The 12,993-nt window shown below is 41.1% G+C and overlaps 1 protein-coding gene across 11 annotated transcripts in view; it reads right to left on the bottom strand.

Annotated features, from left to right (window-relative positions):
- The window catches only part of LOC129764714 (supervillin), a 776,186-nt gene that overhangs the window by 308,943 nt on the left and 454,250 nt on the right, over window positions 1–12,993 (bottom strand). For all 11 annotated transcript variants that reach the window (XM_055764104.1, XM_055764101.1, XM_055764103.1 and 8 more), the window contains one exon: window positions 10,299–11,502. In XM_055764104.1, the coding sequence (XP_055620079.1) occupies window positions 10,299–11,502 (1,204 nt within the window). The remainder of the gene's footprint in view (window positions 1–10,298; window positions 11,503–12,993) is intronic.

The following is a 12,993-nucleotide window of genomic DNA, read 5'->3' as shown; positions in this document are numbered from 1 at the left end:
TTTTTACAAAATTTTCTCCCGTAGCTATTGAGAATGGCGTAACAAACATTGAAAAGTAAGAAGTTGGTGAACCTCATAGGGGTTCAAAAAATAGTCGAAATTTCTTTTTTAGTACCCTATACAATATTTTTCATAGAGCGGGTGATTTGGTTTGCGGGCACTTTTTACTTCCATACCTGGCCAGGCCCTTTGTGTTTGATTTGTATGGTAGCCGCTATACTGGTTCTCAGATTTTCGTGAAAAGTGGTTATTTTTGTTCTTCACCGCAAAACATTAGATTCGTATTTTTTTGACGTAGGACTACGTCTAACCGGAAGATATAGGGGGTGAAATGAGAATCTAGGCACTGAACAAGTAGGTAAAAATGCAAGATTTGGAACGCTTATAACTCGAGCATTTCTCAATAGATCGCAAAGGTTTTTGCATCAATTGATAGGAAATATATCTACGCATCTATCATCGCATCTATCATAACGAAACATTGGTCGCAGTCTCACACATGCGTAATTCTCGAGCCAGTCAGTTTAAAAATCCCCGCTCCGCTGCCGTAACGATCATTCTTTGTGTGGACACCGACTGGACAACATCGTTGCTGGACGAACTGGACGGCGAGGGATCGAGTGCCTTTCTCAAGGCAATGGGGGACGGAGGTGTGCTGCAGGTGTTAGAGTAGAGTTTTCAAAGGGCCTTTCTCAAGGCTAGAGACGAAGGAACTAAAAAGTTTAAAGTCTCTATAATACAAAACAACCAACCAACCAACCGTAACGATCATTCTCATCCAAACCGTACACCACATCGTTTCGCATCACAACACATCAACAAACCAACACAAGCAGCCATGTCTGGACATGACAAAGGAGGAAAAGTGAAGGGAAAGGCAAAATCCCGCTCGAACCGTGTTGGTTTGCCGTTCCCCGTAGGTGTATCCGCCAATTGCTCCGCAAGGGTAGCTAGGCCGAGCGCGTTAGTACCAGTGCACCATTCCACCTAGCCGGCGTTATATAGTTTCGGCCGCCGAAGTGATCGAGTTGGCTGGCAAAGCTGTTCGCGACGATAAGAAAATCCGCATTCAGAACAGACCATATTCGGTTCGGTGGACATCAAGACAACAACAGGCAGTTGCAGCGAGTGACGAGTGGCAAACGCAATCGCAAAACGGCAGCAGGTAGCAGAAGAAAAAAGTTTGTTCTTTATACAAACTGCTTTGGTGGCAAATCCAGAACAAGGCGGCATCGATGGCGTTCGAAATGGTTTTTTTCAAAACCACGAGTACTAAGTTTTCTAAATTGGGACCATTCCATAAAACACGGCGCTCATCAGGGCCATTAAACCTTTCAAAAAAGAGTTTACGAAATACAGTTCAATGCATTCTAAAATATTATCCAAAATAATAATGAAACACAAATTGATTTTTTCATAATTTGTTTGCCAGGATATGAAGAGTATGAGAATTGTGCAGTTGTGCTGAGCTTATTGATGGTTGGGGACTTTCTCGATTATTCAATTTTCACCAATTCTTAAATTGCTTCCAGATTGAAAGTACAGTAATTTACATTTAGTTCGATAATTAGCTAATTGGACGGACCTGCAATGCGACATATTTAGTCGGACATTTTTGTAAACTCTATGGGGGTCCAAATTATGACCCAACATGTCCCAAGCTGGATGGGAAGAAATTTTCCAACTGTGAAAGCTGTACCACTGTCATCGCAAATGTTCAATTACAGGTTAAAATCACCTCCAATGCGACACTGAGTGGTGCTTCGGCATGTCGCATTAAATGTAATTTACAGTACAACATGTCCCAAGCTGGATGAGAAGAAATTTTCCAACTGTGGCGAGTTGCCAATGCAATCGCTAAACAGAAAGGTTTAGCCGAACAAGATGGGGATATCGAGTGATAACAAAACAATAAACTCTTTAGATTAAAGATGATTTTGTGGTCCTGAAAAGGACCCTTTTTAGGGTTTGCTTCCGGATCAGCAGTCGGAAAACGCTCTTTACTTGGAGCTGGTATACTTCGTCTCCGCTTTGGTACCTTTGGAAACCGCATGCAAATTCACCGGGCAGCAACAGACTGATTGCGATCTGAATTTCCCACGCCGTAATGGTTGACCGCTTATTGTAGTGGGTCAGACGCGAGGCTTCCGCTACGATACGCTCAAAGATGCATTGACGAAGCTCATGACGCTCATCGCCTTCGATGAGAAACCGGTGTCGGAATGAATCTGCTTCAGCACCTTATGATGTACATAGCATATGATTCCTTCTCTTTCTTCTTATTGGTTTCCGAGATATTTTTCTGCGCCGTGCCGAACTTTTTGGCGGCTTTTCCACTATTCCACTATTCTTCGGTGCCTTTGTGTTTGTTAGAAACAACTGCATGTGAATCCAACGAGCGAACAAATCGAAATGAATATATTTGTTTGCCATCGCTGCCTTTTAACGCTCATTCGTTCGTCTCGTTGGACTCGCCCCTTTGGCTGAGTCTGCTGATTTGCCTCTATCCTGTGAGCGTGTACCGCTAAAGTACAAAACGCGCGGATCCGCTGAAAAATATATCATTCTCTTTCAAACCGTAAATCAGTGTGGTTGTATGTAGAGATGGGCAAAACAGTTCACTTTGATGAACGGTTCAGTCACTAACCGTTCATATAAGTGAATCAGTTCTTTTGAACCGTTCTTTCGCTCTTTCGTCCAGTTATATTAAGAAAAACATAGAATGTTAGCTGAAACCCAACATCAATAGACAGCTATTAATTGATATCGTTGAATTCATATTTGTGAAATTTAGTGGGGAAAGATGAGCTGCTTCTTCTTTAAAAGTCGCAAACTGTATGTGAAAACATGGTTATCGGCCGACATTTGATGCGCACAAAATATGTGCAATTTTTCATATTTTCTGTTTGGACAACACATAGGTTCCATGTAAAAACATTTTTCATAATGTTCATTCAGAGAAAAAAATCAGCAGCGATCTTCACTCACAATCAATCGTACAAACAATTACGATAACTCGTACACGCAATAGGCCATGCAATGGATTGAAAGCAACGAAAAACCTTTTTGCTCAATTTGCCCTCACTAGAAGATTTCATGTTTACCTAATTCATGCATCGCCCCAGCTTCCCCCAGATTTTTTTTTCTGATGATCAGGAAGTATATGAATGTTTCGCGGAATTGAAATAAATACATGAAATTGAAAATATATAGCTTCGGTTTTAAAACTACGAAAATCTAATTCAATGTTTAACCCAAAATTGAGTATACATCAACAAAATAAACCCTGCGTTATATGCATTTTGCTCGTACATAACAATATCGTTTTATTTTTCTTACAAGCATAATCGTTCTATTGATTCCGTCCAGCGCAAATCAGTTCAGCTGCACTCGTTCGTTCACAAACAATTTGCCCGCAAATACTTCGTTCTCAAACAGTTCACTCTCAATCAGTTCTTTCCCATACATTTCATTCGCAAACGGTTCACTCTCAATTAGTTCACTCACAAACATTTCTTTCGGAATCAGTTCGTTCACAAACCGTTCGCTCGCAATCAGTTCATGGGGAGAACTACCGTTCTTTGAAAAAGAACGACCGTTCGTTCACTCTTTTCGGCGAACTAGTTCTTTCGTACCGTTCGTGAACGGTTTGCCCATCTCTAGTTGTATGGCATCGTTTCACATCACATCGCATCAACGGATTGGTGCCGGAGCACCAGTAGGTATACTTAGAATTTCGGCCGCCGGAGTGCTCGAGTTGGCTTGCAAAGCTGCTCACAATAATAAGAAAACCCGCCTACAGAACAGAGCACATTCGGTTCGGTGGCAACAACTAGTTTCAGCGAGTGGCAAACGCAATCGCAAAACGGCAGCAGGTAGAAGAAGGAAAAAGTTTGTTTATACAGACTGCTTTGGTGGCAAAAACAGCCACCGTAAAACACGACGCTTTTCAGGGCCATTAAACCTTTCAAAGAAGAGTTATTAAAAGTTTTTCACAATACCAATGCATTCTAAAGTGACATAATATGACATATAATATGAACTGAATTATTTTGTTTATGCTTGTTTTTGAACTTATTGGTGGTTGAGGTCTTTTAAATTGATCATTCAGTTTTCACAAACCCATACATGGTCTCCGAATTAAAAGTGGCTTCAAATTACAACACATTGTATGCAGGATGGCATTAACGAATTTTCTCGGTAGCAAGAACTGCTTTCTTTGGTTGATAACTGATGTTGAAAATTGACTGACGTTACATCTGCATTGTATAGAAACATAACTAAGGAGCAATATGATGAGCTATGCATTTCCTGCTGCTCCGTCCCTGTATTTACTGTTGGTTTTTCAGAACGCTTATAGCTTATTTCTCGACAGATCGTAGAGTTCGTCTCCAAAATCTCAGTTCTTTTTCATTTTTATTTACTTTGTTTGCGGAGACTACAAATCTTACAATTCATTCGTCTCCGAAACCACAGCATAAGGTACATTACTCAAAAGTAAAATATATGATAGTGAATCAGCTGATGACCACCTATGCATTCCCTATCACAGCCATCATCTTGATTGTACGATATGTGCATACGCCAAAAGATGCCCGGCGTTGAACATTTAATAAGTACAAAGCCTTCGGAAAAAAAATCAAGAATCAACTATAAGACAGTGAGAAAAAAATGAAAAAGTTTAAAAAAAAACGCAAAAACACAACACCAAAGGTTCATTTCAGAACTCCCAACATGTTCATAAAGAGTAAACAGTAAACTAATCCATTTTTCAGTTAGATAGGTAGGTATTCAAGTAGGAGAAGAAAATAAAACAATATATTTAAAATATATATATTTAGAAAAAGCTGTCCCCTTTGTATAGTCCTACGTCACTCCGGTTATGTTCCCGACATTACCCACCCGTCTTTTCATTTTTTTATTTTTCCATTAGGGTGACCCGGGTGGTCCGAAAAATCAACGTTTTCCTCTTTTTTCCAAAAATGACTTGTTTCAATATTCATAACTTTTGAAGAACTGGACCGTTTCCCACGATAAATATATCAAATTAAAGGCAAAAAACTAGTCTTCTTTGAAGAAATATTACACTTGCAAAAAAAAGAGTGGATTTTGTTCTCTTAATTATTGGTTGTATTTGTTTTTAATAGTTTACATGGTCTCGGGACCAAGAACGCTATATTTTTTTATAATTTTTTTTGGGAGCTGAGGTTTTTTTCACTTAACATTTCCACATATCAGGGAGTCGTTATTTTTTGTTCTTGAGTTATGATTTTTCAAAATTAACCGATGATCCGAAAAATCAATTTTTACCCCTTTTTACCCCACAAATTTGAAAAGTCGAAATTTGTTTTACGATGCCAAATGACTTCAAAATACATAAAAGGTCGAGATCTGGTTTCATCTCGAATAAAATTAATCATCGAATTTAAAGAACCGACCATGTACATTTTGTTTATTGGCTCACAAAAAATGGCCTGTGCAAAGTTTTAGCTTGATCGGATATGATTTAGGAGTGCCTCAAAGCGCTCAAGGTTAAGATTTTTTGACCCTCGGAAATCTTTCAAGGAAATTTGGGAAATCCAAAAAAAAAATCCGATGCCAAATGACTTAAAAACGTATAATACATCGAGATCTAATGTTATTTCGAAAAAAAATTTACCGAAAATCGACCTTCTGGGACTCAGCTCAGCTTGATTGGACATGATTTAGAGGTGCCTCAAAACGTTCAAAGTTTTGATTTTTTGACCCTCTAAAATCTCTCAAGGGGAGTACATGAAATTTGGAAAATCAAAAAAATGTTTTCGATGCCGAATGACTTCAAAATGCATAAAATGTCGAGATCTGTTGTTATCTCGAAATAATTTTTGCTAAAAATCGACCTGAGTGGCCCAAAAATCTAAAAACTAAACGGTTTTTTAAATTTGATGATTCATTTTTTTCATACTTTCATTGTCCCAGAAGGTCGATTTTCGGCCAATTTTTTTTCGATATGAAACCAGATCTGGACGTTTTATGCATTTTAAAGTCATTTGGCATCGAAAAACAAATTTCGATTTTTCAAATTCGTGGTGAAAGAAAAGGGATTTTGATCGGTTAATTCTGGAAAATCATAACTCAAGAACAAAAAATAACGCCCCCCTGAGTTTTGGATATGTTTTGTGAAAAAACCTCAGCTTCCAAAGAAAATATTAAAAAATACATGGTCCCGAGACTATTTAAACTATAAAAAAACAAATACAATCACTAATTATGAGATCAAAATCCATTTTTTTGCAGGTGTAATATTTCTTCAAAGAAGACTAGTTTATTGCCTTTAATCTGATATAGTTATTATCGGAATCTGAATCATATTTCGGACACTTTGTTCTAATATCCTGAAATGCTTAATGCACTGATGATATAACTATAAAATTAATATCACAATTGCTTCTTTAGAGTAATCCCTTGGTTTCACTATCATTCCATATGAGAACTACATTTGAGTTATAACATAATCGGCAAAAATCTCACAACACTACTCATTATCGTTTGTGTTTGACGTTTGCTTAGCGTGAGCACGTAGAGTTTACCCCTTCAACAATATTTAAATTTCTCCCGTGTTTCATCAGTTCTCATCACCGTTAGCAGTTTACTGTGATTGATTGGTAAGTGTTTCGCAGTTGACTATAAAATATAATCAAGTGTACTGTAATTTTCGTGTAATAAAGTGTCCGTAATTTGATTTAGTGTCCGAAGTTTGATTTTTATTCGCTTCATTTGAAAAGCATTTTATTCCAAGATTTTTTTTTATGTTTTCAATCAAATAGATAACAAAGTAGGAAGCTTAAAAGCATATTGAACTAATTTATAAAAAATATCAACCAAATAATACCTGTGCATAAAGTTTAGACCTGTTTTCTGCATCATATGCCTTAAGCGTCCGAAATATGATTCAGAACGGTACATTGATGTCCAAATGACAACCAGGATGAATTCAGGATTTTTTTATGTTTACAAAAAATATTAAAAATCTAGGAAAAAAAAGTATCCGAATGTGCCCCCCTCTCCCCTAATAATTATTAAGGTCACATTTATATGTTCAAATTCGATATTCACACTGAAACATTAACAGTGTATTTCCACTAAGCCTCAACTGAATGTTATCTAAAAGATACTCTAGAATATATATGCTTAAGAGCTTAGATTCCCCATCCCACCACCCTGGAGCTCAATCGCCAAAGTTCGCTCTTAAGACGCGTCCACATTACGCCGATCGGCCTTGGCCGCCCGGTAAAGCCGACTAAATGTGGACATACCACCTGGGCTTGCCGAGGTGCTGAAAACCGACACGAATCAAACCGAACCCAACCCGAAATAAGTGGTTCCGGTTCGAGAAAGTCGCACCAAAACAAAACGAAGTAAATTAGCGTTGACGACATTGTGCTTCGTGTGTTCGTGACGGCTTCGTGCAATCGATGGGACTTCGGCTTCGTGCACCCGATGGGGCGTCCACATTACACAATTAACCGAATATGCCGCCCAGTACAGGCCGATCGGCATTATTCGGTATAATGTGGACGCGCCTTTAGAGAGGTGAAATTGACCGACCAATGAGTGTCTGTTCGCACAGCGCTTACTTTCGTGGCCTTGAGTTTGGGGAGGGGAATTCAAGAACGGTTAATTGAAACAAGATGCAAACAAGGGAATGCTTTGGGGAAATTATCTTCGGCTGATCTTGAGCTCTGAATCGTTAAGACGCGTCCACATTACGCCAATCGACCTTGGCTGCCCGGTAAAGCCGACTAAATGTGGACGTACCGCCCGGGCTTACCGACGTGCCGAAAACCGACTCCAATCAAACCGAACCCAACCCGAACAAGTGGGTCCGGTTCGAGAAGTCGAAGTGAATTAGCGTTGACGACATTGTGCTTCGTGTGTTCGTGACGGCTTCGTGCATCCGATGGGACTTCGGCCTCGTGCACCCGATGGGGCGTCCACATTACATAACGAACCGAATATGCCGCCTGGTACAGGCGGAGAACATAGTTGTTATCAAACATTGTCAAAATATTGAACTACCTGCCCCGTTAGGCTGTTGGACAAAAGTTCATATTTTAATATGAACGCCAAAACTCTACCCTAACTTCACACAAAATTAGGATTGATAGTAATTTTTGCAAAGAAAATTCTTGTTGTTGTTAGAAAAAACTTTTTCCCTGTTTTTCAATTTTAAAAATAATTGATTCAGTGAAATTTTTCTTTAAATTTTTTTGATATTTTTTTATGAATATTTAAACAATTTCCTAGGACGAGTTGGCATGGAATCTGTCTATACCGATAATACTTCTGCTCCTTCGAGAACGAGAAGAACGTAGAACGTAGCTTCGAGAAGTTTATCGGTGGTTTAGTGAATTTTAAATGGGATGCACCTCGCTCTGGAAGGCCAAAAGAAGCTACGAATCCCGAAATTGTATAACAAGTGTATCGACTCGTTTTGAACGATCGTAAAGTCGCATACATCCTTAATCATTATTCCTATCATTATTCCAATTGGCTGCTCACCCACCATATTATCCAGACTTGGCTCTCAGCGATTACTATATGTTCCCCCAAGCGGTGGTTCCAGGGAAAGAGGTCCACATCGAATGAGAAAGTCATCGCAAAATATGACGCATATTTCGAAGACTTAGACGTTTCGTACTACAGAAAGGGAACCGAAATGTTGGAAACTCGCTATACCAAGTGTATTGCCCTCGAAGGAAACTATGTTGGGGAAGCTTCGCCTTTGACCAAAAAATTATTGTTTTCATTGAAAATCTCGAGACTTTTCAGCCCATCAGATTTTCCATTTATAACGAGAGACGAACTAACATCTATGAATCAATTGAACAGGTTGCGTCAAATTTCGGACGGAAGTATTCATGAGATGTTGAAACAAAGGAACTTATATCAGAGGTCGAAGTGTTCAAGACGCTGATGCAGAACCTATTCCCTTACCTGAACTCTTCGACGTCTTCAGGCATCTTGAACATTATTCTCAGAAATTCTCTCGAAGCATTTTATTCTAGCATCGAGACGGCGCAACGAATTTTCCTGACGCTTCCAGGCATTGTGCGAACGTAATTCATTCGATCGACATTCGCTAAGACCTTTTTTTTTTTTTTTTTTTCCCAAAATATATTTTTTATTAAGGCACATGTGGCGTTAGCCTGACGGGGCCGGGAGTCCAATATTTTGACATATTTTGTCTTACAACTATGTTAGTAATATGTAACCGATTACTCGCGGTTGGCTCGAGGTTAGTATTTCAAGTGTTCTCATAATTGGTATGTTGCAGTCTTCGATGCTCTATACGTGTGCCCGACACGGGCTACTTCCTATTGGGATGCAGCTGACCATTAATCAGCAACGCTCCCTAGTCTGTACCCCATATCTAGCGTGGTGCGTCTTTCTCGACTCGAGGAATCCAGGATAGAATGGTCACTAGCCGGCGCAATCATCAGTTCGTGTAGAGTTGTCATGAGCGGTACAACCTTTGGCTCTTGTTGAATGATCAGTGGACTGCACAACCTTTGGCCCGTGCATCTGTAAAGAGTGTGTGTATGTATTGCTGCGACTAAGTAAAAGTTTATCGATCGCTAGGAGGGATATGAAACGGGGACACAACGAAGGAAACATCATTAAACGTTGACATCGGCGTTTCTGAGGAACAGGTATAGATGAAGCAGAAGATCAGGATCCCGGCTACCTAAGATATCCCGGACGGGGATATCCGATTTTCTGCCTTTTGCTCTCAGTGCTCTAGAGAGCTGAGAGCGAGCAGCATGGAACCGGATACACGACCAGACAATATGCTCGATGTCGTGGTAGCCATCGCCACAATCACAAAGATTGTTTGCTGCGAGCCCAATGCGATAGAGATGCGCGTTTAGGTTGTAGTGATTGGACATAAGCCGAGATATCACGCGAATGAAATCACGACCTACATTCAATCCCTTAAACCAAAGACCTTGCTAAGCTAAAGCTAAGACCTTGATTTAGTTGCAATTGTAGATCATTTTGCTTCAGCTAAAGCACGCAAGTGAAAAAATCGAAAAAAGTGGTACTTTTTGGGGCGTTATTTTCATAGTTTGCCGGGGACGCTGTCTACCTTCACTACGTCGCTGTGCCAGACATACTCAAATAATTTGTTTGAATTTGCATATTGGGAGGCTAAGTGGAAGGCATCAAAACGTTAAATGGGAAAACAGCCAACATGTGGGAACAGAGAATACCCTTTCGCCTTCGAATGTTAACATAAATTGTTCGCACAAACTCACCTCTTCTTATGTTCCAGTCTTTCATTTTCGTTTTCTTGGACAGTGTTCCTTAAATAAATAGGTTTTCGTCGGTCAGCCTTGTATTTCGCTATCCTATCTATGTCCTTGGTGGCGAACAGCTGCGCCCCAGCCCCGCCGCCACCACTGCCGGAGTTCACCGAGGAGGACGAGTTAGTTTGGGCCACCGGGATGACGTTCTCTTTGCGTGATCTAACCGCCCGGGTTCCAGACGACGACGACGATGATGAAGTGCTGGCCGATGAAGAGCTAGCCGACACGTTGAACACCTTCGACAGCACGCCATCCCTTCCGGCGGTGGTGGATCTGTTGTTGCTGTTGCTATTGGACTTACCACGGGTGGTGCTACTCATGATCGCTTGTGCCTTTTCCGCCTCCTTCTCCTGACATATTATGTTCAACAGGCGGCTGATGGGTGTGGAGTCTGTGCCGAAAAAGTCTGCGATAGTTTTCGAGCGAGTCTTGAGGAATGTGTCATTCCGCTTTAGCGACGACTTATGCGATGGCCTCCGTATGGGCTGCTGCCCGGAAGCAACGACGAAAGCTGATGGAGTTGGAGGCTGATGTTGCTGCTGCTGTTGATAATGGCTGTAGTTGTGGCTATTGGAAGATGAAGGTGAATACGAGGAATCGATGCTTGGCGATGGTGGCGATCCAGGAAGCCGTTGAGTGACTAGAGGCTTCTTCGGGAAGGACACTGGTGGATGGCGTTGGACCTTACGACTGCTCACGGCTTTGGTGGTTGATTTATGTTGTGGAGGTACAACAGTCGGTGAGGAGAAACGATCGAGACTTGTCGAGCGAACGAAGAGTTGTCGTTGTTTTTCGGCAGATTCTCGTTCTGCACGGATCACCTGCAGGATGCTGGCGAGACTCGAGCTCGAGGGTTGAGGTTGTGTTTGGCTATGCTCGGATACGCTGAGGTAGCAGTTCTCAACGTCTCTTGACGATGGATGCAGTGATGGCGGATGATGATACTGATGCTGTTGACGACTTCTGCTGGTGCTGGCAATTGATTTATGTGACTGAAATTGATTGTTTTGTGGATAGAGTTGCGGTTGCAAAGGCTGTTGAAAACCTGGCTGATAACTAGAAGTGTGTCGAGTTTGGCAGCTTATGTTGGCAGTGACGGATGAAAGCTTCTTCTCCAGCTCTAGGATGGCGGTGTTGACGAATGGTTTGTTATCTGAAAGTAAAGAAAACAGAAAATATAAATAGACGAGAAAATAACTTGGAATTTCGAGCAAGAAATACAATTATTACCGTCACACTCGGTCTTAAATTTCATATTTCGTTCAAAAATTTCAGCGAATGTATGAATTCAACCAACATATTTTGTACAAAAAATTTGTTCAACTTTCGCCGATTGAATGAATCTGTCAATGAGAGATTTCCTAGGAGAGCATCAATAGCATGCCACGATTTTGACAATTTTCATAAACATCCTGACAGCTCAACTATGGATCAAGATCTATTACATTCCGTCGCCCTGCCGGAGGTGAATATTTCACCACCAACTCCCACCGAAAGTGTGCTATCATTCGAGGTCGCTCCGGCCGATATGCAGGAATGGAATCTAACCCCATATAGATTCAACAGTCCATCTCTGCTGTCGACGACTAGTGCTAACACGGAATATAGAGAATTGGCAACTGTTCGGCTACCAGATTATCATCTACTGATCGATCATACGTTGGGAGTCGTCTGGAACAGTATCAACGGGGGAGGCGAAGGCATCTGCAAGCTTATGCCGGATCAAATCCAGTGGGCAATCAAAACAATTGAAGGACACCGGGATGAGCACAGTGGAAACTCGGAGGACACCCAGGTGCTGATCCAATTTCTTAGGGAGGCCTGTATATCCCTGTACGCCGGTGGTGCGGTGCCCAAAAACTCCAAAGCGGAACGGCAACCCGACGATGCGTCAGGCGATGTTTTCTCTTTGACAGGTATACTGGAAAGTGAGCCAAAACCTATTGCAGCGACATCGGCTCCTGCAATGCTCGAACCGTCGGCAGCATCGACTCCGATTCGCAAAAACCCTCCACTCACCCCGCAGAAGTCCCCAAGTTCGCCTAGGGAATCGCTCGACAGCGAGATCGCAAAGTTGCGGAAAACAGAACAATTGCAACAAACTTTGGATCGCTGGTGGAAAGATGTGCTGAACAACATGGATCGGCAAATGCTGCTGCTGGAGGAATTTGAGAAGCTGGCAAATGATCTGGTTCAGATAGATAACAGTCTCGCCTCCATGAAAACTGGGTCACGTACAGAGTGAAATTGAAGTAGAATGAAATACATGCATTTCAAAATTTCGACTTATACTCAAATTAATAAACTATGAGCAGTTCGTCAAAACATAATGTTTTTCATAGCACTCCTTCGAAAACAGCGAACTGTTGCTCAAGCAAATCGGTGTGCACCGAATGATAATCGGAAAGATTGAAGTCGGAAGAGAACATTGGTTGGAAACAGAACTTGAGTCGTTTTCATGTTGAATTTCATATGTCTTGGTAGACGGTTGTCAAGCGTTGTTCTGCCGCAAAATGATGTTGTCGTATCTCAGTTCGAATAGTCGCGGGTTCTCTCTGTGTTGAAACATTTGGACCCAATCGTTTTCAATGTGCTTCTACAAATTGTCTTCAAAATAAATACATAATACAAAATTTTTTCTCAA

Source organism: Toxorhynchites rutilus, chromosome 2, assembly GCF_029784135.1.
Source record: "Toxorhynchites rutilus septentrionalis strain SRP chromosome 2, ASM2978413v1, whole genome shotgun sequence".
NCBI lineage: Eukaryota > Metazoa > Arthropoda > Insecta > Diptera > Culicidae > Toxorhynchites > Toxorhynchites rutilus.
Note: the sequence above shows the minus strand (reverse complement) of the source record. Positions and strands in the feature narration are given on the sequence as shown.